Source organism: Gracilinanus agilis, chromosome 1 (assembly GCF_016433145.1).
Source record: "Gracilinanus agilis isolate LMUSP501 chromosome 1, AgileGrace, whole genome shotgun sequence".
Lineage (NCBI taxonomy): Eukaryota > Metazoa > Chordata > Mammalia > Didelphimorphia > Didelphidae > Gracilinanus > Gracilinanus agilis.
In genome coordinates, this window is record NC_058130.1 from 80568575 (window position 1) to 80595148 (window position 26574).

Consider the following 26574-nt stretch of genomic DNA (forward strand, 5'->3'; position numbering starts at 1 on the left):
GGCTTGCGGATGCCATCGCTGCGACATGAGGTTCCGGGCCAAGATCGTGGATTTGGGCTGCTTGAATCACTTCACCCGTGAGCGACTCGCGCGCGCGGGGTGCGGGAGTCTGGCACTGCTATTGGGGTGGGGGGGTGGGGAATGAGGGACGCATGTAGGAAGCGCTCCTGCGTGCCGGAAGTTGCGCAAGGATGGGGACGGGTGTGTGTTTGTGTGTGTGTTTGTGTGTGGCGGAGTGACCTTCTCGCCTCCCTCACCTCCTTCGCCTCCCTCGTATTTCTGATCCTCGCTGGAAAGCCTTAGCCACCCGACTACCAACCAGTATTTATTAAGCGCTTACTGTGTACCAGCCGCGGAATTAGTGCCGGGATGTACAAAAGAGTCCCCGCTCCCAAATGGTGGCCTTTCCCTCGGGTTCGGTTCAGGTCTCTGCTCCTCCGCCGGAGCATCCCCCTCCTCACCCGTGCTCTCCCCCTTCCGCCGCCGTACCAGGTGTCAGCAACACCATCTCCAAGTTGGCCAAGACGTGCACACTGCGCCTCAGCCCCGACAAGCTCTACTTCATCCTATCCGACAAGGTGGCCAATGGCGGGGTCAGCATGTGGTGTGAACTGGGCCAGGTGAGGCCTACTCCCCCTTCCCTGCCCAGTCTATATCTTCCCAGACCCTTTTCCCTTCTTGACCCACCTATTTTTTCCCCTCGGCCCGTCCTAACTCTGTGTTCCTAGGGCAATTTCTTCGACGAATTTCAAATGGAAGGGGTTGCAGCAGATCATAATGAAATTTATTTAGAGTTGACACCGGAAAACTTATCTAGAGCCTTGAAAACGGCACAAAATGCCAAAACAGTGAAGATCAAACTGACCAATAAACACTGCCCCTGCCTCACCGTGGCTGTGGAGCTGGTGAGTTCACCGAAGAATTTTGGGGGAGAGGGGCTTTCTCTGTCCCTTGTCTAGTGTCAATCATTCAGTTACACAAGTTTTTGTTAGACTCATACAAGACGTCAGAGATTGTGCTAGAGATGCATGAACAAACAAGAAAAAGCCCCCTACCCTCGAGAATTTTAAATTCTGTTGGAAGAAACTGTACTTACTAAACTTACTTACTAAAATACTCTACATACAAAGTAATTCTTGTAGGGAGGGTGCTGTCTAGGGAAGGAGAGGGAGATGGGTTTTCTGTGGGAGGTAACACTCAAACAGAACTTTTTAGAAACCTCAGTTCTGTAAGTCAGAGATGAGAAGAAAGGCATAAAAGACATCCTGTGCAAAAAGCCATGATGGAGTATTGTGTATGAGGAGTTGCAAACAGGCTAAATTGACCAGAAGGTAGAGTATGTGGAGTAGAATAACAGTGTAACCAGCCTAGAAGGTAACCCATGCCAAACATTTTATTGGATTTAATAGGATCATTGATTTAGAGTGGACTGAAAAGGGACCTTGAGGACCATCAAATTCAACTCCCTCATTTTACAGATGATGTAACAGGCCCAGAGAAGTTAAATGACATGCTCAAAGTTACATAACTCAGTGTTTCTTAGACAAGATTCGAACTGCTTTTCCTGATTCCAAGTCCACCACTCTGTCTACAACACCATGCGCTCATTATGAAATTTTTAAAGACCTCATCTGTCTTTAGGACCTCAAAATTTATAGACTGATTTCCTCATAGTGGCTTGGTGAAGCAGATAGTACAGATAATTATGCTTGTTTTACAAATGAAAACCTTAGAAGGTTAAATGAGTTATTTAAGGTTATTCAGCTAGAAAGTTGCACTTGAATCTCACTCCTGATTCATTTTTTATTGCACTATGCTTTCGCCCTGTAAGATTAAAATTAATATCCAATAACTCCAAGTATTATAATTTATAAGATTTATTAGTAATCACTTGAAGTAGAAGAAATAAAAAGACAAAAGTAAAAGCCCGAGTAAAGAGAAGTTTTCCCAACTCTGTTAGGGGGATAAGAGAGAGAAGGGTCGGGTTCCACACAAACTTTTATCTCCAAAATAATGCAAAAATGAAAGTGGGATGCTGGGAATTGGAGTCCTGGGGAGCAGATTCTAATTATACATTCCTAATATTAGTTATGTACTTCTGGAGGGCCAGCAACACATCCTATTTAATTTAATATCCCAGCCTTCCCCATTAAAGGGAGTTAAAAAGGTTCATTAAATCCAAGGCTTGAAAATGAACAGAGATCAGCTAATCCAACCCATTACCTGAGCAGGAATACCTTTTATAGCACTGCCAAAATGGAGTCATATATCTTCCTTTTGAAGACCTCAAGTAATAGAGAACATTCTGCCTTTACTAACAAATCAACCAATAAAAAAGCATTTATTAAGTACTTACTCTGTATAAGTCACTTGGCAGTCAGTGGAGATAAAAAGAAAAGTGAAACAGTTCCTGCCTCTTAGCTTGTATTCTAATATAGGAGATGTGTACATATAGGCATGTATGAAACACAAATCAAAAACAAAGTTACTTTGGAATTTGAGATTTATAATATAGTGAGGGGAGTTCTCACTTGAACTCATTTAGCCCCTTCTCCCATGCAACCAACAATGAGGCTACACTAGTGGTCCCAGGACATGACCCAGGCTTACATCAAAACCTACCCCTACACCCTGTTTTCTTCTCCCTCTTTCTAGTGCTATAGAGACTCTGATTCTAGGCTATGGAAGTTTGCTTAGACTTGAGCAGCCAACTTGGCCATAACCCTTCAGGAGCAAAAACTTGCTGGAGATTGCAACTCAGAAGCCCCATCCCTGTAAACTCCCTTTACCAGGGAAAATAAGCTCAATACTATGGGGACAGGTCACTGGGATAGGATTCTATGTGTGTGGAGAGCTGAGCAGCTTTCCACCAAGGATGAGGAAAAGAACACAGGATCCTACTGAGGCCATTTCTGAACACCCAAAATTCAGTTGGGGCAGATACCTGGGCTTGCCCAGTGTGGGAAGAGGCTGAGACATTTTGAGATCAAACCCCACAGAAAGCCACAATTAATGGGGAGAGAATCAGGAAGTGAATAATAAGGAAAATAAGGAGAAAAAAACCCCTTAAAAATGTTGGTAGTAACTGGAAAGAGACATTCCAATTGAATGATTTAACAATTGAGAGTTTTAGCTTTCAGGGAGCTATTCTAATTGAGTGGGAAGTAGTTAAATTGTAGGCAAGGAGTGTATATGGCTTCTAGAATTTTGACTATGGTAGATAGAGATATGTCTTATAGGATGATTGCTTGAAAGAATGGGTGGCAGAGACAAGTAAAGATTTTTTTAAGGATGAGAGAGATCTAAGGTATTTTTATAGTTGGTAGGGAAGGATCCTAATAAAGATTTAAGATTGGAGAGTGGGGATGATCAAAGGATTAGGGTCTGTTGGAGAAGATAGGGAATGGGATCAAGTAGAAGAGTAGTTGCTAATAAAGGAGTCACTTCTTCCTTAGAGATTACAGGAAAGGAGAGAATATATGATGTATAGAATTGGAGTGGAAAAGCCAAGTAGAAGATAGTAGACTAACTAAAGGAAAGGGAAGAAGTAGCAAGTAGGTGGCTTTTGAAGAAAGCAAATATGGAACAGAAGCTGTGAAGAAGGATAGATAGTGAATCAATCCCTGAAGAATAAAACAATTAACAGTAGTTAAGGTCTACTTGGGATTAGACTACATAAATTTGTAGAGGTCCCAATTACAAGGATTGCATGTTTTTATCTAGTGGTAGTTAGCAGCTTGTGAGTAGAAGGGAGGTGGAAGGGGTTGGGTGGAAGGGAGGATGTGGGGTGAATTTTGCCAGTGATGAAATTTTGAAGGAATCAAAGAATTCCAGGATAGAAAATAGCATAAAATTGGTTAACTGTAGAAGCAGGACTGAAATGGAGAGAATTGAGGCCTAAGGATTTTTAATGAATTGGAAAGCAAAAGAAGTGAGGTGACTAGAAGTTATGGTATGGTTAGATATTGGGTTAAGAGAAGATAAAGCAAAGGAAGAATTAAAAGCTAGAAAGTTATGGTTAAGGTGGCAAATAGGTATTTCAGTGGATTGAGAGCCAGGCCTAGAGCTAGGAGGTCCTGGGTTCAAATCTAGCCTCTGATACTTCCTAATTGTGTGACCCTGCACAAGTCACTTAGTCCCCCTTGCCTAGCTCTTACCTCTCTTCTGCCCTGGAACCAATACACAGTAGTGATTCTAAATTGGGAAGTTAAGGGCTCTTTTTTTTTTTAAATTAAAAAAGTTATAGTTTAAAATTTCTGATGTCTTGAAGCATTTGAGAGTGATGATGAGATAAAGTTATCACCCCTGTGTTTGGCTAAGTTGTATTAAAAGTCCAGGCTATGGAAATTGAAGTTGATGAACTGGGAAGCTAGGATATTTGTTGAATATGTTATATATGTTGAACTATATGTACATATATATATATAATCAAAATATATTGAAGTATATGTTATATGTATATATATACACATATATACACACATACACATACATATAAGTATATATTTTTTGAAAACCCCAAATACTTGGTATCTGAGTGGAGAAGATGGTTGTATTAGGTACTGGATTCCTTGGAAAAAAAGAGATAAATTGAACTATCTAGGTAGATGATTACCACTAAGATTTAGATAAGGGACTATGTCTGGATGGAGTAAATTTCAAAAGAGAAAAGATTGCTTAGTCATGGAAGCTATAGGAAGATCAAGAAATAGCTTTGAAGTACACAGTATTCAATTCCTCTTGTCTTATCAGGTCTAAGGAGCTTGGGCAGGGACAGCAGATAAATGAGAGAAGATATTTGATTTTGAGAGAGAATATTTCATCACCAATTTCACAGCTCTACCAGTAGGGCATTACTATGCCCCTCTTCCCCCTCCAACAAATTTCATCATTGTCCATATTGCAGGTGTGATAGGGAAACTTGCCATTATTTTAATTTGTGATTCTTTAATAGTCATTTGGAACACTTTTATATAATTTTTGATTACTTGGATTTCATCTTTTGAGAATTGTCTTGGATATTCCTAATATCTTAGATATGAGACCTTTATCAAAGAAACTTGCTATAATGATGATTTCCCCAGGTACTTATCAATATTAATGGAAGAAGTTCCTGATGATTTGCTCCCAACACTGATAAGGTCAAAGCAAAACAAAATACCTCAACAAGTATGACAGAGAGGAAATAGCAGGGAGGAAGGATACCCAAATACTGACAGGAAATAATCCAGGAAGGGAGATAACATTCATGGCCTGGGACTCCGAAAGATGACTTGTTCATGATCACACAGCCAGTTTTACTTCTAATTTAGACTGTATTGATTTTTGTTTGTGCAAACATTTTTCAGTTTCTTGGAATCAAAATTGCTCATTAATCTTCCATGATCCTGCCTATCTCTTGTCTTGTCATGTATTCTTCCCTGTCCATAGTTAGAAAAGATACTTTCTTCCCCGCTCCTCTAATTTGTTTACTCATATTTTAAAATTTTGTATAGCACTTTAATTCCCAATATTAATTTTTTTAGATTAGTCCAACACGCATATCTTGATGTTTTTGAATCTCAATTCTGTCATCCAACACATTAGCAAACTTCTTGTTTTTTGCAGTTAGATAAGCTTGTAGTCTATGAAGTCAGTAAAAATGTTGACCAGAACAGGCCCTAGGACAAAGCTACTCAGTTATATACCTACCTCTAAGATAATATTGTCCCCCTAATTGCTCTTTGTATTTTCAGTTCTCAGTTCATATTACTATTTGGTCCAAAAGGATATTGGTATGATTCCCAAAATACAGAATAACTGTTTAAAAACATTGCCTTGATCATACTATTCTTAGAAATTAACATGCAAACAAGCTTTTAGTTTGCCATGACTTTATTATTTTGCCTATACATGCTACCAGTGCTCACTGATTCCCTTTTTTTAGTGTTCTCAAACTATCTCTTTAATAGTATGTTATAGAATTTTGGCTAGAATAGGTTTAACTATCTATAATTGAATTAACTTTCTTGACAATTGGGACATCTAATCAGTTCCATGGCATCTTTACCTTTCTTTACAGTTTTTCTGAGCTCACCTGTATATCAACTTAACAGCCACATAGACAAATGTAGTTTGGTTAGGCCCCTTGATTTGAACTTTTTAAGTGAAGCTAACATCTTTTTGATTTTGGCTTTAAATTATTTGTTAGCTATTTTGTTCTGCACTCTCCAATGGAAAGATTATTCTACATGATAGAGAAAATAGAAGTATAGTAGTTGCATTTTAAAATTGTGTTTTCCCTTGTTTCATTCATCCCAAATAAAAGTCCTCATCCTTTTATGATCTTCCTCCTCCCCCTCATCATAGCCAGAAGAGCCTTATTTATTTTCCTTTACATTTATAACAAGCCCTCACTCAGTTGGGGCTGACTTTTTAACATTCCTGATCACATGATCCTGCAAATTTTTTGTCTTCATCTTTGATTGCTTATCCTTTCAGTGGGAATAATAATAACAGGGAGGTAATAAGAATCATATAAGAGAATATATATATATAAAGCACTTTGTATACCTTAACACAGTTATTATTACCTATTATTTTAGAAGTCTTAGTTGGTTTACTTGGACTCCTAATATGCAGATTGGCTTCTTTAAGGAATTTGAACTGGTTCTTTGGTCTAGTTTGTTTATTTGCTATGACCATGAATGTTGTTATTTCTCTTCCAGGATTATTTCCTGTCAGTATTTGGGTGTCCTCTGCTATTTCTCCTCTGTAATATTTGTTAGGGTGTTTTTTTAACCAGACCTTATCAGTGTGGGGAGCAAATTATCAGGGACTTCCACTTAGTGTAATCAGTACTTATTTTTAGAGAGTGACTCTGAAAATTGACTTGCTCATGGTTCCACAGCCAGTATGTCAGAGATGGTACTTGAGCTGCTGACTTACTTCCAAAGCCAGATTCCTATCTAGGGTACAATACTACCTCCACCATATCCATTCCACTTTCATGTATATTGCTAATGTGTGTTAAATTGGATTTCTAGTGTTTCATAGAAGTGTCTAAAACCTAGAAAGAACTGAACTAGTTTGGGGCTTACTAAGCTTAATATTGCATGATTAAAAGGTAATTGTGCAAATCAACCCAAGTCTTCAGAACTGAGGATAAAATAGTTTTTCTGATGAGAGTCAAAATCACCCCGTTTTAAGATGGTCTTATGGTCATAAAATAATCAAAAGGAATTCTGGGCTTTACCTCTGCCACTGGCAGTGCTATCTGATTCTTAATATTACCTAACATATGAAAGCCATCAATCAGTTTATACCCAAAAGGCATCAGTGAACAGAATTAAAATGGACAAAAAGTACTATTGGGGGGGAAAATCTACTTAAGAAATATATAGGGTACACTAGGTGGCTCAGTGGATCAAGAGCCAGGCCTATAGATGGGAGGTCCTGGGTTCAAATGTGTACTCAAGACATTTCCTAGCTGTAAGACACTGAGCAAGTTACTTGACCCCCCCCCATTGCCTGGCCTTTACCACTCTTCTCCTTTGGAATCCCAATATACAATATCAATTCTTTTTTTTTTTTTAAATAAACCCTTGTACTTCGGTGTATTGTCTCATAGGTGGAAGATTGGTAAGGGTGGGCAATGGGGGTCAAGTGACTTGCCCAGGGTCACACAGCTGGGAAGTGGCTGAGGCCGGGTTTGAACTTAGGACCTCCTGTCTCTAGGCCTGACTCTCACTCCACTGAGCTACCCGGCTGCCCCCTCAATTCTTTTTTTTTTTTTAAACATTTATTAATATTCATTTTTAACATGGTTACATGATTCATGCTCCTACTTTCCCCCCCCCCCCCCAAATCTTCCCCCCACCCATGGCCGATGCACATTTCCACTGGTTTTAACATGTGTCATTGGTCAAGACCTATTTCCAAATTGTTGATACTTGCATTGGTGTGGTAGTTTCGAGTCTAAATCCCCAATCATGTCCACCTCAACCCATGCGTTCAAGCAGTTGTTTTTCTTATATGTTTCCTCTCCTGCAGTCCTTCCTCTGAATGTGGGTAGCGTTCTTTACCATAAATCCCTCAGAACTGTCCTGTGTCATTGCATTGCTGCTGGTACAGAAGTCCATCACATTCGATTTTACCATAGTATATTAGTCTCTGTGTACAATGTTCTTCTGGCTCTGCTCCTTTCACTCTGCATCAGTTCCTGGAGGTCTTTCCAGTTCACATGGAATTCCTCCAGTTTATTATTCCTTTGAGCACAGTAGTATTCCATCACCAGCATATACCACAATTTGTTTAGCCATTCCCCATTTGAAGGACATACCCTCGTTTTCCAGTTCTTTGCCACCACAAAAAGCACAGCTATAAATATTTTTGTACAAGTCTGTTTATTTATGATCTCTTTCGGGTACAAACCCAACAATGGTATGGCTGGATCAAAGAGTAGGCATTCTTTTATAGCCCTTTGAGCATAGTTCCAAATTGCCAGCCAGAATGGGTGGATCAGTTCACAACTCCACCAGCAATGCATTAATGTCCCAATTTTACAGTATCAATTCTAAGGAATGGTGAAGGTAAAAAGAAAAATAAATAATTTTCATAGATTAATTGACATGGTTTATGTAAAAGATATAGTATGCATAACACATGGAATAGCAATATATGTCACAATGGAATGGATTTGGTAAAGGCAGCATGGTACCATGGATAGAAAGATGGCTTTGGAAGTCAGTGGTTTAAGTACACCTGTTGTGTAACCATGATCAAATCAATTTTCAGAGTCCCAGGCCACTCTAAAAATAAGTACTGACTACACTAGTGGAAGAAGTTCCTGATAATTTGCTCTGATAAAAAAAAATAACATAACAAAACAAGAAAGACCAACCTGAGTTCAAGTCTTGTTTCTGACAGTTAACTGTGTCACTCTGCAAGTGCCTTAGATAATCATAATTTGTTAAGAAGATGGTCATGGATCGAAGAATTTTCCTCTTCTAGGAATTCCCTGTACCAGTGATGGGCAAACTTTTTAAAGAGGGGGCCAAAGGAAAGGAAATGCATGCTCATCTGTCAGTCTATGTTTCTAAGGCTACTCTTTTGAAGTTTCATTGTATTGTATCCTACTCGTATTCATCAGATTAGGAATAATGTCAGCTGGATAGAATTTTTCAGGGGGCCATATCTGGCCCACAGGCTGTAGTTTGCTCATCACTGCCCTGTACCAATGAAATTGCAATTCTAGGCCCTAACTTGTGTTCCAAATTTATGTAAAAGTTTTTTAATGAATAAAAAATTTTAGAAATACAAATTATAGAGAATTCAAATTTATCTCTTTGCTCCATTCCAAATAAAAGGTTGACTCTTAAGTGTACTCTAGTTATTTTAGAAGTCAGCCTCTCAACCTAGAAAGTTAAGAAAATGGGCAAAGTTAAAAAAAAAAAACCAAACCCAAACTACTTACCTACCCAAAATGAAGGTATTTATTAATAGCCCTTGTTAATAAAACTACAAAGATAGTGGTGGGGAATATAATGTCTTTGGAACATTTTTTGTATTTTACTTACCCATACTTAGCTGTTCTTTCATTTTCTTTGGTAACAAAATTTGCTGTAATTGGTTTAAAATACTACATTAATAGTGATTTCCCAGCCTTTCAGTATCACTTGATTGAGTGCTTACTCACTTTGAAGTCAGTAAAGTCCTAGTGCTAACAAATGCTTACTGCTTCAGTGTAAATTCAGAATGACCTTTGCCCATTTGGAGGAATCCTTCTCTCCCTCCCTCCCAACTTTTCTAAATAATGAAAACATTTTCATATATTATTAGCTTCAAACATCCTTGTTAATCATTTACTATTATCCTCAACATTTTAGTAGTAGAGAAATTGAGGCACATTATGGAAAGATTAACTTGAGATCATCATTAGAGTCATATTAGCAACTTGCCTATTCTTAGCAGTTTTTATTGATTACATTAAAAATTAAAACTATGTTTTTTTGGCAGCCATCTTTGTCAAGCAGTAGTCGCATTGTAACACATGACATTCCTGTAGGAGTTATTCCCAGAAAATTATGGACTGATTTCCGAGAGCCCACTGTACCAGACTTTGATGTAAGTAATTTTCTGGGGTCTTATTCTTAATTTGCTTTTTACATTATTATCCTCTAGCAGCATCAAGAATTTATATAGGGGTGCAACTGAGTGGCTCAGTGGATTGAGACCCAGACCTTGAGACAGGAGGTCCTTGGTTCTAATTTGGCCTCAGACATTTCCTAGCTATGTGACCCTGGGCAAGTCACTTAATCCCCATTGCCTAGCTCTTACCACTTCTCAACCTTAGAACCAATATACACTAATTGATTTTAATACAGAAGGTAAGGGTTTAAAAAAAAAAAGAATTTATATAGCATACCTCACTTAAAAATTCTGTGGAGATTATAAAGAAAATGAGTATTAATTTTTAGAAGAGAGTAAAGGAAAAAATATTTTAGTTTAATTTTAGCTATATAAGAGCAGAGTAAAGGGACATTGGAAATTTCATAAGCTCCTATTTAGAATGACTAGAACTCCAATATTTAGGAAGTGTATTACTAACAACATTTCTTTGAGGTGAGTAGGGAGCTTATGTTGCCTCAATAAGTATTAAACTGAGATTTGAGTGATGATACAATTATCTCATGTTTAAAAGCAGGAAACAGTATCTTTAATATTAGTCTTTTTGTTGGGTAGAGTCCTTAGGGGTAAATTTGGGGATCCACAAAGAAGGATCTTCCCCCATTCCCTAAAGTGATATAAAGTATACTTCTCTGAGGTAATACAGTAGCTTAAAGCTTTCACATCAGAAAACAGAACTTGAATAAGTTATCTTATACTCATCTGCCCAAGCAACTAGAGATACTATAATAATGTAAAAACTTTCATCAATTTAGATCACTATCCGGTTCACAAAAGGAAATCTATATATTCATGATATATAGTTATTACTTTGATAACCTATGTTAAAAGGCACCTTGGAACACATAGGAAAAATCTCGTTTTGTAATCAAAGCAGATCTCCTAAGGATCCTCTGGTTAAAAATAATATACCTTAAATGATAACTCTGCAGGAAATGTAAACTATTACAAATATAGTAAAATTATCTTATCCAGGGAGAAGCAGATTTTGAGGAAATCTCTTTACAGAGAGAAGGTATTGGTTCTTGGGATTTTCTTATTTGATAATACACTAATATGTATACAAAATATTTAAAAAAAAACCCTTACCTTCCATCTTAGGGTGATATTGATTGTATAAAATTGTATTGATTCCAAGGTAGAAGAGTGGGAAGGGCTTGGCAGTTGGGGGGAAGGGGGTTAAGTGATTTGCTCAGGGTCACATAGCTAGGAAGTTATCTGAGGCCAGAGTTGAACCCAGTGTCTCCCATCTCTAGGCTTGGCTTTCAAGCCCTGAGACACCTAGCTTTTCCCCAAAATCATTTTTAAACTATTGCTACAACTGTAAAATGGGCCAAATAGTACATTATTCCACAGATATATTGTGTAGACTTTTAAGTATATGTGTAAATATGAATAATAAGAATAATCATAAGAATAGTGTTCCATAGAGAAGAATCTTTTGCTGAGAATGTTGTTTCCATTCCTTCAACATACAACTTAATGAATGCCTAAAGGGATTGCTGATCTCTTACTTTTTTTTTTTTTTTTTTTTTTTTTTTTTTTTAACCCTTGCCTTCAGGCTTGGAGTCAATACTGTGTATTGGCTCCAAGGCAGAAGAGTGCTAAGGGTAGGCAATGGGGGTCAAGTGACTTGCCCAGGGTCACACAGCTGGGAAGTATCTGAGGTCAGATTTGAACCTAGGACCTCCCATCTCTAGGCCTGGTTCTCAATCCACTGAGCTACCCAGCTGCCCCATGATCTCTTACTTAAGCAAGGTTTAAGCAGTTGATTCTTTCATTTTAATTCTGAAGCTTACATATGAATTAGTGGAAATAAGGGTTTTTTTCTTATGTGTTTTGAGCAAAACAACAAAACATCATTTGATTGTTTTTAATATTACAAAGCAATTATGTGGGAAAAAATCTTATAGAAATAATAATTTATTTCTCTTTAACTCTTTCCTTTAAAGGCCTATCCTCAGGCAAAAGAATCTGACTTTAAGTGTCCTACAATTTTCTTTTTTCTTTGGTAATTGGAAGCAAATGTTGACTACATTTTTAATTATAAATGTTTTATAAGCACTAAGTTGCTTGACTATAATTGTTTAAAGTATAGTCTCAAATTTGTTAATTTTTGCAGCACTAACTTTATTCTGCTAAAACTTGAGGTGTTTTTATGCTATTTAACCCTTTTGTGTTCAATAGGTACACATAAGTCTACACTTAAAGTTGTAAATTTTTTTTAGTTAAAAAATATAAATCTTTGTTATGGTATTATGTCATTTATAGCTGTTATATCAACTTTAAAATATGTTTATTAATTACAGTGAAAGGGTTATGTTGCACTTCTAAGAAATGTAATTCATAAACATTTATTAAGTATCTGATGATTCATGAATGTTTCAAATGTCAATATTAGAATAGAATTTGAAATTAGATTTTTTTCCAGTACAATTATGACTAAACTAAACTAAAATAAGGTGAAAATATACAAATAAGTTTCTTCTTTTGGCATTTTTGTTATTTCTAAAGCTTCCTATTATAAATTCTCTACTGTAATTACACTACACACTTTTCACTTTCACACTCTACACATTTAAAAGCTGAGATGAGTTTTTCTTTTGTTAATATTTCAAAATTACATGTAAATTATATTTTAAAATAGATTACATATTAAAAAACCAAAACAATTTGGAGTCCTCTACACTATAAGATACACAGTTTAAATAATCTCTCAGCTCAAAGATTCTGTGATTTTAATCAGTAAGTCAAGCAATTGTTGGATGTCTACTAAATACCAAACACTGAGTTAATCAGTTAATATTTATTAAATGCTTACCATATGGCAGAGATTGTGTCAAATACTTAGTATGCAAAAAAAACATGCTTCCTCAAGGAGCTCACTTCTAATTAGGGAGTCAACATGCAAATTACTGTCTCAAATCACTAAGATGGTTTCTGCCACTATTTCCTCCTTCACCTCTGGCTCACATGAAGAAATGGCCCTTCTTGCTAAACTCCTCTTCTTACACAAGCAAATCCACTCCATTGCATCCTCTCTAGCAGCTTACTCTTCCCCCCTGTCATCTTCAGTCTCTCCTTGTATGCTGGCTACTTTTTTACTGCCTATAAACATGCCTATGACCAGCCCACCCTCAAAAAACCACCTTGATATGTCCATCTTTAGTAGCTATTGGGCTATATATCACTCTTGCCCCACCCCCAAAAACCCCTACTTGTGACTAAACTTGAAAAGGCCCATCTGCAGTTGATACTTCTACTTCCTATCATCTCATTCTTTTTTTTAATTCTTTGAGCCTGACTTCTGGAATCTTGTCATTCAACTGAAACAACTATCCCCAAAATTATCAGTGATCTCTTAATTCCAGACTTAATGACCTTAATTTTTCAGTCCTCCTTCTTCTTAACCTCTCTTCAGCCTTTGACATTTTGATATTTCTTTTTCTCTAGAGTTTTGTGACATTGCTTTTTCCCTGGTTCTACCTGTGGGACCATTCTTTCTCAATCTCCTTTGCTGGATCTTAATATATTCATGCCCACTAATGATGGATGTCTTTCAAAGATCTGTCTAGGGTCCTCTTTTTTCTCCCACTAGTCTGTTTTGCTTGGCGCTCTCATTAGTTTCCACGGATTTAATTATCTCTGCTCTTGATTCTTTTTTTGTTTGTTTACTAAAATCCCAACCTCTCTCTTGACCTCCTTCCTCACTTTTCCAGCCACTTGTTCGACATCTCAAACCTATCATTAGTGGTTCTATATTACACCTCTATGATCAAATATAAAATCCTCTGGCTTTTTGAGCCCTTTATAACCTGGCCCCTTTCCTACTTTTTTAGTCTGCTTATTGGCTTCCTTGCTATTCCTTGTATGAAATACTCCATCTCTCTCTCTCTCTTTATTTTTACTGGCTGTCCTTAGAATTCTCTCTCCCCTTATACCCAATTCTTGCCTTTCCTTTGTAGTCCTAGATAAAGTCCTACCTTCTATAAGAAGCTTTTCTCTATTCCCCTAATGTTAATCTCTTCCCTAGGTTGATTGTCTCCAATTTGTTCTGAATATATCTTGTTTTACAAAATTGTTTGCATGTTGTTTCCCCAATTAGACCGAACTCCTTTGGAGCAGACAATTTTTTTTTTTTTTTTTGCCATTAGGATTCAACACAGTGCTTGGCACATAGGAGATGTTTTTTATAAATTCTTGTTGTCTTGCTTCTTGACTATAAGATATGTATAGACTAAATGGAAGGTAATCTTAGAGAGGAAAATCACTTACATTGGTAGGGACCAGGAAGGGCCTTTTGAAGGAAAATGAAGTTTGAACCAAATCTAGAATCTCTACATATTGTCATTTTTCTATAGCTTATATGTTTGTTTTTAATTTTTTATTTATTCCATTAATTTTTGTAGGTTAGTATATATTTACCAGTATTGAAGACTATGAAGAGTGTAGTAGAAAGAATGAAAAACCTCAGTAGTCATGTCGTAAGTTATAATTCATTTAAAGGAATATTTAAGGTACTTTTTTGGGTAAATTTTTAAGAGATAATTGACATTGCCTATTAAAATTTATATAATTGATGCTTGTGTGTATGTAAACATGCAATTCATCTAATGGTCCTACATGCTTAGAAATTCAACACAGGAAATAAACTCTTCCAGACTCATTAAAAGCCTGTGTTTAAGACTGAAATATTTCATGAATGCCCTTAGTTACTTCTGTTTCTTTTTTCTTGGAATAAATGAAAATATGGAATAAAATAACTTAATGTTTTAATAATTGATTAAGAATGTGGTATCAAAGAATGAGACTTGGATTTCTATATCAAGCTTACGAAATAAATATGACAAACTTGAGATCATGGATTAAAGATATCTGACAGAAGCTGCAAAGACTATATTTGCCTATGGACTTGTGGATCTGGCCCAAATGAACTCTATACTGAAAATGGAGTTGTGTACTTCTGCTATTTCAGAAAATATCAGGCATTATATAAGAAAAGCAGTAGAAAAGCTAAGCAGTTCACAGGAGGTAGTATCTAAGAAGTAGTACAGTAATAGGCCCTCTGATTTTTATATACATGTGTAGAGTATAATAAAGTAAACTAGAGAGCCTAATATAAAAGAAAGCAAATTTGAATTCATAGGTGTCACTAAGACTAGGCAAGATGTTCATAAATAGTATATAGCAAGAAAGGAATAATTGTTGTTTAGTTGTGTCCAACTCTTTGTGACCCCCTTTGAGATTTTCTTAGCAGATACTGAGGTGGTTTGCCATTTCCTTCACCAGTTCATTTTACAGATGAGGAAAATGAGACAAAGTTAAGTTCTGTAAGAGTATCAAGAATTTTAAAGGACTGAGTAAGTTATAACTTGCATTGAATTCTGATGAAAATATGCAGATATATTTTCATTACTTTGGGGAAAAGAAGATCTGAGTAGTGGGAAGAAGTGCCCTATAGGGCAAAAGGAATGGAGATAATGGAAAAGAGGGCAGACCTGGAGATTCATCTTTTATTATTGCTTTTGTTTTTCTTATCAAAGAGAATAACCTTCAGATTAGGAATTATGATGCATATGTGACTGATAAGGAGTATCTCCAGAGTTGAGAGATAAGAGAAGACCTACTAGCTTTCCTCAATGAGTTCCAAGTAATGAGATATACCATTCTACTGCTAGAACTTGAGGATGGGACTGGGAAACTACTGCTAAGATTTTGAAAAGCTATAAAGAATGAGAAGGAAATTCTAGAAATTACAGATGAATAAATGTCCTCATTTTCATTAAGGGGCAAAAACTAGAGCTGAGCTTGATTTGGATTCCTGGCAAAATTATAAATTTCATTATTAAAGGAATGGTTTGTGAGCTATGTCATAGAAAGAGAAAAGATAACTGTTAATAGTTGAATGAGTTCTTTCTTTAGAGAACCATAGGATTTTGTCCTTGGCTTTTCCAATATTTTAAACAGTGATTTGAATGAAGGTACAGTTGGCATACTTATCAAATTTGTTAATGACATGAAGATGAGAGTAATTGAATAATAGTATTGGAATCCAAAAAGATCTTTATGGTCTGTAATATATTTGTATAGCATCTTCAGATTTACACAGACAATTCTTGTTAGTAATTAAAAAAACATTTTTTCTGTTTGCAGATGAGGAAACTGGGGTTGAAATAATAAATAATTTGCTCAGAGTTATGCAATGTTAATCAGAATTTGGACCCAGTTTTTCTAATTCTGTGTCCTAGGTTCTTTACATCATATTGTCAAATAAGTGAGCTAGGTATAATAAGATGAAATTTAATATCATTCAATGTAGATTTCTGCACTTGGGTTAAAAAAAATTACAAGTACAGGTAGAGGAGATGTGCCTAGGGATTTTTAGTGAATAATAAATGTTATGTATGCCAACATTGAGACAAGTCACTTAGCAAAGCCGAGGATCTTAGGCTACATCAATAGAAACATAACTTATAGACAGAGAGATAGATGATAGTCCCAATAACTTTCCTTGGTTTGCCATTTCTGAAATATTGTGTTCAGTTCTTGGCATTTTAGCAAGGAAACATAGAGAAGCTGGAGGAATTCTCCAGAAGAGGGCTTTAAACCAGTGATGGGCAAACTTTTTAAAGAGGGGGCCAAAGGAAAGGAAATGCTCATCTGTCAGTGTGTTTCTAAGGCAACTCTTTCGAAGTTTCATTGTATCCTACTCATTGTATTTGTCAGATTAAGAATAATGTTGCAGATAGAACATTTCATGGTGGGTTGCATCTGGCTCATGGACTGTAGTTTGCCCATCACTGCTTTAAACCATGCCATACAAGAATCAATTGAAGAACTTTTAGCTGGAGAACAGAAAATTTATGCAGATTTCTATAAGTATTTAAAAATTTGTCCTGTGAAAGATTATAATTGTTTGGCTTCTGAAGAGAGAACCAGAGACAATGGGTAGACATTCCTCCAAAGGTTATTTTAGTATTACATGAGCATTTTCCAACAACTCCATGGTGTCCAGAAATAGTAGGGTTATTTGCCTTTCATTTGAATTCAAGCAAAATTGGGATGACTGCTTGTCAGAATTGTTTTAGAGGGGGTTCCTGCTGAGGAATGGCTTTGGAATCTGCCCTCAAACCTTCACTTTTTTACTTATAAGATTAACAAAAATATACCCAATGATCACCACACGCTTTTATAATAGTTCAGGAGTTACCGTCATTTGGTGATATTATACTTGTGAGACTTCCACTAACATCTTCCCTTGATTGTTCCTTGTGATGTGAGGTTTTTTTGGTGCTGCTTTTTTTTTTTTTAAACTCTTACCTTCTGTGTTGGACTCAGTACTAAGTATCAGTTCCAAGGCAGAAGAACATTAAGGGCTCCATATCAGTGTTACAAACTTCTCTTGTTTACCTCTCAAGTTTTCTTAGGACATCATCCATAAATTATTCTCTGGTTCTTAGCTTCTTTAGAATTGACAGATTTCTTTGGGTTATGAGTAAAACATAGGATTTAAAACTGTATAGGATCTTAATGATCACAAATTCATCTCTTTCCTTTTACAAATAAGGGAATTTAGCCCTAACGTGGTTAAAGTTACAGAGCTGGGAAACTGATCCTCTGATTCCATATGCAGTTTTCTAATCTACTAAATCATTCTGCCACCTATAACATAGCTTTCTGGTCAGTAGTAGAAACTTGCCTTTAAATACCACTCTTATCATCTTAAAAGCTTACTGTTACCATGTAACTAAAATTGTTTTTCTCATAATCATTGATTAAAGATTCAAATCATATTCAAACTATAATTTACAGGTTATTGAAGCAAATCTAAAAGGAGAAATGAACTTGAAAATAGAAACTGATTTAGTATGCATTACAACACATTTTAAAGATCTTGGAAATCCTCCATGGGGTAAGATTTCTAGTTTTCCTTTTGTCTTTCCTTTTGTTAAACTTAAAAATGATATATCTTATTGAGATGGTTAAATATTAAGTTGGAAATCTGGTTGATAACATTTTTTTATTTGAACTGCAGGGGAAAATGGAATAGTTTGCATATTATTCCAGTTTGAGGGAAAAAATACATTGAATTTTTTTTTTATCTTATTGTTGTAACCTTATAACAAGGGGATGTTTTGACTCATCTGGAAGAAATGTGAAACATTGTTTTCTCTTTTCATCTTGCTGTTTCAGAATGATAATCCTTATATAAGGTACACACATTCGTTTTGAACCAGATCTTTGATTTCATTAGTGTAGAAAAATTTTTTCCTATGGAAACTCCCTTTACTAATTCAGGTTGTTGCCTATACTGCAACTTATAGTCTTAGAGAAAATTATCTTGAGGTCCTAAGAAGTTAAATGATTTACTTAAGTCACATAAGACTTAATCAGACACATACACATACATACATACATACATGTACATATGTATATGTGTGTGTGTGTATATATATATACACACACACACATACACTCACACCACAAGATACTTAATTTAGTATTGATGTTTGACTCTAAAGGTGAGTCATTTTTCCCCCTTATAACAAATGTTATTTTTTAAAGGACATAGCATCATGGTTCATTCATTCAGATTATATGCTCCTTTAAATAGGGATCATATCTTTCATATTTCTTCCTTGACCCTAGTATGTTGTTTTGCATGCAATTGAAACTCCATAAGTGCTTGTTTATTGAAGGAAGGAATACAATTTCAAGTTGCTGTTCTTCTTTTAAGAAGAGGACTAAGAGAAACACAAATACACTCCCAAAAGAATGATAATTATTCCATTTAACTACATAAAAACCATCCCTTTTGACCATCAAAGAGAACTTGGTATATAGTACATAGAGGACTAGCCTTGGAGCTGGGATGATTTGGGTTCAGTTTCCTCATCTGATACAACCTAGCTATGTGACTCTGGATAAGTCATTTAATCTCTCAGTTTCCTGGGAATTCCCTAAGTTCTTAACTAACGTCTAGTGCTAGAGGGAGCCTCCTCAACAAGAGGTCCCTGTACTAGTGAAAATCAAAAATCTAGTCTCTCTACTTATATATTTAGCCTAGACTAACCTGAAATAGTAATCATTTTGTTTAAAGGCTTTTTCTATCATTTTAGCCTCTGAAGATGCTTCTCAAGATAGAGATTCAGAGAACATGGCCGAAGCCCGAATAGATATTAAGAAGCTTCTACAATTTCTTGCAGGACAGCAAGTAAATCCAACAAAAGCATTATGTAGTGAGTTTGCTTCCTTATTCCATTTCTACATACAATATACTTTAAACAATGCCAGTAGAGTATTTAAAAAAAATTCAGTAAAACCTTATCTATTTGGAATGCAAACCACTCACTGATTTGTTACTGTGTCTAGTATCACTGAGGCTTATACACTTAAACAAAGTAGGCACTTAATCATTTTTTATTGAATAAAGAAGTGAGAATCTAGCAATAGCAGGTGACTATAGCACAGAAGAATCCTGGAGGGTGCTGTTGTCAATGGGAGGGGACATCAGAAGACAGAAGGATTATCTCACTTTGGCTATAAAAGATAGCATTTCTGTGTAAGAGCTGAATAAAGTGGAAGAAACAATACTGGAGAGCTAGTTTGATCAGCAGTGGTCAATATAACCATTGGCTCACATTTCTGTGGGGAAGAAGAGAACCAGTGATGAAAACACAAACAATAGAAGTAGGCTTGGGAGTTGGAGGGAGAGAGGGAAGAATATGATGAATAGCATTAGTAACCCCTCCTGTGTATTAGGAGTCTCTGATGCTATAGGACTGCTCTACTGGAGTAGCTAAGTAAGAGAGAAGAGAAACAGTTCCTTGCATCACATTTGTAGTGGTAAATGTATGAGTCTAAGCAGATTTCCATTGTAAAGATTAAAGTGGTACAAGACAGTGATCAATGAACCCTAATAGCACACAGAAATCTGTATGGTAGTATACATAAAAATAGCATGACAGAACTAGATGTGTAAAAGCTAAATTATAATGTAGATTATAGATTGTTTTGTTTTGTTGAAAGACAAGATTGTACCTAAATCAAAAGAATTTAGTATAAGAAAATCTTGGTGAAATCAATGTTACTTGTTTATCTCTTCTGGACTGTATGATAGTAAGACTCAGGGTTTATATTCAGCTTAATTAGGGAGTCTAAGGAATAGCACCTTGTTCTATACACAACCAAATTGATATACTTAGATTTTGGTTTTTATAATTGAATCTTAATGAAAAGATATGAAGGTAGCCCTATTTGTGACTCTGAAATCTAGCCTAGAGGGCTCACTGAAAAGATTAAAAAACAAGTTTTATAAGCCAAAATAAAATTTGGAAATGAATTTTAGGAAAGTAGTTTTGCTATTTGAAAATGATACAGCATTAAAAGCATTATCAAGCTGCTTTTAATTTTAAAAGGCAAAGCTTTGGGTCTACAGAAGAAAGTTTGTAACATTTTTTAGAGAACTGACTTTGCTTCAAAGGCTAATAAACATTTTTTTTCAATATTTGCCAACTTCTGCTCTGACATGTACCACTGAATTTGATCCCTTCTTGATTCCCCACTCCCCACCTTGGGCTTAGGTAGAATATGAAGGCCAGGTTCTTATATTCTCAGAAATTTCATATTTTCATACAACAGATTCTTAGTTTTTAAAATCTCATTGTTCTGTCTTAGGGCAAAGGTTCTTAACTTTTAAAAATATGTTATGAACTCCTTTGGCAGTCTGGCAATAGTGATAGATCTTTCTTAGAATTTAAATAATTAAAGGAAAGAATGAATTTTAGTTAAAAGTTAGTGAAAACAAATATTTCATTTTTCTCCCTGTTCAACTTCATGGATTCCTCCCCCGTCTATAGACTACCAAGGGTTAAGAACCCCTGATTTAGGTTTTTATGCTGATAATTTTCTTAAAGAGCACATGTTGATGAATGAGTAGATTTTTTTTTTAGAAAATATTTATTAAAAAAATTCTAAACTAAAATTCCATGGCTTTAGTGGAAGATAATTTCAGAACTATATTCTTAGCTGTGGGTAACAGATATAATATCAATTGTATTATTTTTTTCTAAAGCTGCAGCACCTAGGAATATTGTTTTTATTAGTTGAGATGCATGCAATGTCCTTCTCCCCTTCTCCCCCCAAAAAAGGAGAGAAAAAATATGCTTATTGAAATTGTGAACCAGAGTTAAGAATATGAAATATCATTAAAGAAGAGATTCCTTGTGAAAACTGATCCATTTCACAACTAAAGATCTTATTTTTTTGTTGCTTCTGTCTAGAATTTTGTTCAGTCAGACATTAAGGAGAGAGTAAAGAAAATGGTGGCATGGTGTGTCTTCTTGTAATGTTGTTGATGTTGTATTTGTAAATTTTAGAGTAAGTTCTGTCCAAATCACCCTAGCACAAATTTTAAAAAGTCCTTTACATCTTACTCCCCTCCTATCATACTAGTTTTCTTATCTTACTTCCTAATATGTACTCTTCAAACCAATGACATTGGATTGTTAGCCCCATGAACAAGATCCTTTGTCTCTTGGCATTTTCTCTGGCTGTCCTCATGCCTGGAAGGCTCTCCCTCCACTGCTCTAACTGCTGACTTCCCTGGCTTCTTAAACATCCCATCTAAAATGTCACTATCTATAGGAAACCTTCTTTAATCCCTCCTAATTGCAGTGCTTTCCTTTTAATTATTGCCTGCTAATCCTATATATAATTTGCTTTATATATATTTGTTTGCATGTTGTTTCTCCCATTAGATTGCAAGTACCTTGAGAATAAGGACTTTGTTTTGCTTCTTTTTTTTTGTTTCCCCACTACTTAGCACAGTGCCTGACACATAGTAAGTACTACAGCTCAGAACTCCTGCAATCAAATAATCCATTCATCAGTTTCAGTTTCCCTAGCATCAGTCAATAATTAGCAATTACTAAGCACCTACTATGTGTCAGAAGAAGATTCCAGTCCCAGGTAATCTCATAAATAGTTTGGTTTCTATACTACTGGGGACATAATTTTTACTCCCACTTTAGGTTCATCATATAAGAATTTAGTGACAAAGTTAGTAGTCTATTTCTCTGACCATATTTCCCACTGTTTTTTATTGTTTCTGCTCAGCATAGCTCATTCCAAGTTAAATTTTTTATACATTGAAACTTTTAAAAATAGAGAATATTAAAAATGTGAGTTAGCATGGTATATATAGAGCTGGCCATGGAGCCAGGAAAATCATTCTAGATTCATGTCCTGCTTCTGAAAAATGCTACTTTGCATTGTCATGGATAAGTTGAGCCTTTTGTTGATGACTTAGGGATAAAAAGCAGTCATTATTCTGTGCTTTTATTAATAAAGTGGGGTTCTGGGTTTATAGAACTATTACTTCCCCTCCTCCCAGTCCCCAACATAAGTGCACACACACATAGGCTATAGAACTGTCTTGTGGTTTGTGCTGTTATTGTGGCATAGTTATCCCCTTAGGAGTTATTAAACCTAGATGATTGTTTGTTTTCACAGATTGAAGAGCTGTCCTGTAATTAGGAGCCTCTTCTCTCATACTATTGACTTTTTTTAATTGAGTTTTTATAACTGTCACCTCATGAGAATGAGTCTTTCCTTCTGTTCTCTTAATCACACAGTTAACATATATTGAGTATAATCTTTAGTTTTTCCATTTTTCTTGGATAGTTTTGTCATTATTCATAGTTTAGAAATGAGACTACTATTTTACTGACAGGTAGGTTCTTAATTCATATTCATTTGCCCCAGGACTTAGTAAATGAATTTCTCATTTTAAATACTGTGTAGGAAGTAAGTTATCAACTGATAGTAACCAAAATCTGACCAGATCAGTGTCCCTATCTTTTTCCATTGTGTTAGTATTTTATGACTAATCAAGACTAAATTATGGGGAGAAAACAACAGTATACCTTATAATAATTCAGGTTCATTATTATAAACATCTATTTTGTACTAGTCTGTATATGGATAGGCCTTTAGGACTTACTTATTTTTGTGGAAATGTTTACTACTTCATTATAGAATTTCTCTGTGATTAGTATGCTTTTTAGCATGGCATCTGGAAGTAGATGCTATTGATGAGTACTTGTACTGGAGGACATCTCTATATCACTTGTATATGAAAGATGATTGTATCCTAAAGAAAGAATTTCTATTTAAAAGTAATGCTTCATTTGGGAACAAGGTGTTATAATACACAAAGAATACATTAGTGTGTATATTTGAATAGTCCTTTAAATGCTGCTTTTTTTTCTTCCAGATATTGTGCATAACCGGATTGTTCACTTTATTTTGCTACATGAGGATGTGTCCCTTCAATATTTCATTCCTGCGTTATCATAAGAATTCAGCTGTTCAAGAGTCTGAACCACTCATAGCCCTTTTCCATCAAAATTTTAAAAAGATGATGAGTTAGTGTGTTATAATTGGGCTATGTCCTCACTATGATATACATTATGTAAAAGCAACTTGTTCTTTTATAATATGTTCATAGAATGTGCATAGTGAAACACAATTGGATAAGATATGTCCTTGCTTTCTTTTGGTTTCTGTATTTTACTTTTAAGAAGTTGAAAAGGAGAATTGAAATTTTGAGGACTGAATTTAATTTTTCTGATTACTGATAAATGGATATTATAGCAAACATTACTCATACCTGGTACATCAGAGATTTAGAAGAATAAAATCTCTTAAATATTACCTAAGAAGACACTTTCTTATGAGAATAGCAATGTTTCTTTAAGACATTTTTCACCGTCTGAAACACATTCATAAGATTCAAATCTAAGTATCCAGCTTTCTCTTTTGAATAGAAAGGAGAAAAGCACTTCATATTTCTGTGCTGTGCCTGGGTAAGGAAAGTGTTGTTAGGAATGATTCTCTAAGTTACCATAAATAAGTAGTAGAGATCATCATCAAAGTACTTTTGAACCTGATCCTGGTGAAGTTAATTCTCTAACCTAGAATTTTCACTTGTGAAGGTTTCTTCTGATGTTTGATGGCTTTGCATTTAGTTTCTTAAAATTTTCCTAAAGTAGGTACCACAAAGGCCCCTTTAATCTTATGTAAGTTATAAGGCTTCGGGAACTGTTGCCCCTTTTTTACAAGTATAATGCATATGTAGTTTGTGGCACCAATTTTTTTTTTGTAATTCATTATTTTTTTTGGATAGCTATACAAAAGAAAAAATTCCAAAATGGTACTTAAGTTTACAAATTTAAGTTTCTTTTTACATACCAAATCCAGTATAGCTGTTGATTGCCAAGTTTTCTCATTCTTATTCAAACATCATGAAGTTTCCCATTACAATTTTATTAAGGAGCTTGGTACTATTGTGAGTGATTTAAGCAATAGGTAGAACATTACCTGCTTATAGTATGTATGACTTTTCACACTAACTTAAGGAATAAGAAAAAAAGTGATTCAATTAGCAAATGCTATATATAAATAAGAATTTAGCAAAAACTTAAAATAGCCATATATTATATTCCATGCTTATCCTTTTCATATCATTTTTGCCAAATCTCAGCAGCACTTGTTATAATTATTAGAGTACTTTATTTTTTGTTAATACCTTGAATTCTAAAAGATCTTCTATTTAGATTTTTCCCCCAGTGGTTCTGTTCTCATATATAGAAATCTAAAATTACATACTAAAACTGTAGCAGAATGACCATAGATTTGTTAGCTTTTACAGAGAGGTTTGTTTAAATAAGAAAAAGTAAATGTAAAATATATTTATGTATAAAACTTTTATTTTTTTTAAATAAAACTTTCTACTCTTAACAGGTTGAATTTTTCCAGTTAATATTATATAAAATATCCTTTACTTTTTTGTTAAATTCTAGAAAATTTGAACTAAGAGATGAAATTTTGAAGCATCATGTGACATACCTGGAATGAAAATTTTAAGTATGAGAATGCTTTACATAGAATTTTAAAGTTTGAAAGAACTTCATGTTTAATGTGACCTCAAACCCAGAAAGCAAGAACCACTTGACCATAGTCACCTCATTTGTTAGTTTAAATAGAGCTGAAATTAGAACCCAGGTCTTTTAATTGGCAATGACTGTAACTCTTATTTGCTTGTAAACTCATTTCCTTTTACAGTATATTTAACTGAATTGTAAAGGTTTTTTTCCCCCTTGCTTTAGGAATATCTACCCTAAAAACAATTAGCTAATTTTGAAGAGTAGATTTTTGCTGGCACCAGTGGCCTCTCAATCATAGAATCAGTCATCTTTGATTCTTCTCTGTAGTTGAACCTTAATATTTTGTCAGATTTTAAGTCCTTTCAATTCTATTTCTCCAGAATCTTTCATGTTCACCTTTTCTCCTCTCACATGGCCATTCCTATATTTCATACCCCCATCATTTTTGTTGGATTATTGTAATAGTCTTCTAACTCTTTTCTCAGAACTAAGCCTTTTCCCTTCTTTACCTATACAAATATGTAGAAAAATATTTTTCAATGCTCCCAATAAGTATTGTGTATCTACTAGATATTCATTTTTTGGATTCCAAGTTCTCTTCCTCCCCTCCAGCCCCTTCCTCACTTACTGAGAAGCCAAGCCATCTGATACTCATTACACATATGAAGTCATGGAAAATGTATTTCCATATTAGACATTTTACAAAAAGCAAAAAAAAAAATATGCTTCAATCTGTATTTGAGTTTTATTAGTTCTTTCTCAGGATATGGGTAGCATTTTTTTTTTTTTATCAACAGTCCTTTGGTATTAAATTTTAAAAAAAATTTATTTTTCCCCCAATTACATGGAAAAACAGTTCCCAACATTTTTCAAAGAATAGTGAGTCTAATTCTCTCCCTTCCTTGCTATCCCCAACCCTTTATTCCTCAGGAGATGATAAGCCATCTCCTTCAAGTGTAATCATGTAAAGCATTTTTCTATATTAATCCTGTTGTGAAAGGAAACTCAAATAGAAAGAAAAATTAAGAAAGTGAAAAAAGTTTGCTTCAGGATTCAGATTCAGTTCTTTTTATCTAGAAGCAGATGACATTTTTTTATCATGAGTCCTTAAAGATAGTTTTGGATAATTGTATTGCTGAGAATAGCTGTTATTCACAGTTGTTCAAAGTATTCCTGTCATTGTACAATGTTCTCCTGGTTTTCCCCTTTCCCCCTCCTCCCAAAGCATTTCTCTTTCTCTTGCCTTAATTTAATTTTACTTATTATATCATCCCATCATATACAACTCACATCCTTGCCTTCTGTCTCTTGATACTCCTGTCTTAATATTGACAAAGTTCTTTGGCATTACAAGAATCATTTCCTCATGTAGGGAGATATACAATTTAACCTTATTTAATGTCTTTTGATTCTCTTGATTGTGATTTTCTTGAGTCTTGTATTTGAGAGGCAAATTTTC

At 35.1% G+C, this 26574-nt stretch overlaps 1 protein-coding gene across 3 annotated transcripts; it reads left to right on the forward strand.

The window, feature by feature from the left end:
- On the forward strand, window positions 1-23837 carry HUS1 (HUS1 checkpoint clamp component). 3 transcript variants are annotated; one of them, XM_044656903.1, is made up of 8 exons: window positions 1-77; window positions 493-620; window positions 729-905; window positions 9997-10104; window positions 14577-14651; window positions 17980-18079; window positions 19287-19406; window positions 23444-23837. In XM_044656903.1, exons 1-8 carry the CDS (start codon window positions 26-28, stop codon window positions 23524-23526), a joined length of 843 nt encoding a protein of 280 aa, XP_044512838.1. In that variant the 5' UTR covers window positions 1-25; the 3' UTR covers window positions 23527-23837. The 3 variants fall into 3 exon arrangements, with proteins under 3 accessions (XP_044512838.1, XP_044512837.1, XP_044512839.1); XM_044656902.1 differs by lacking the exon at window positions 1-77 and having other exon boundaries at window positions 214-620; XM_044656904.1 differs by lacking the exons at window positions 1-77; window positions 729-905 and having other exon boundaries at window positions 214-620.
- Window positions 23838-26574: the final 2737 nt, after the last annotated feature.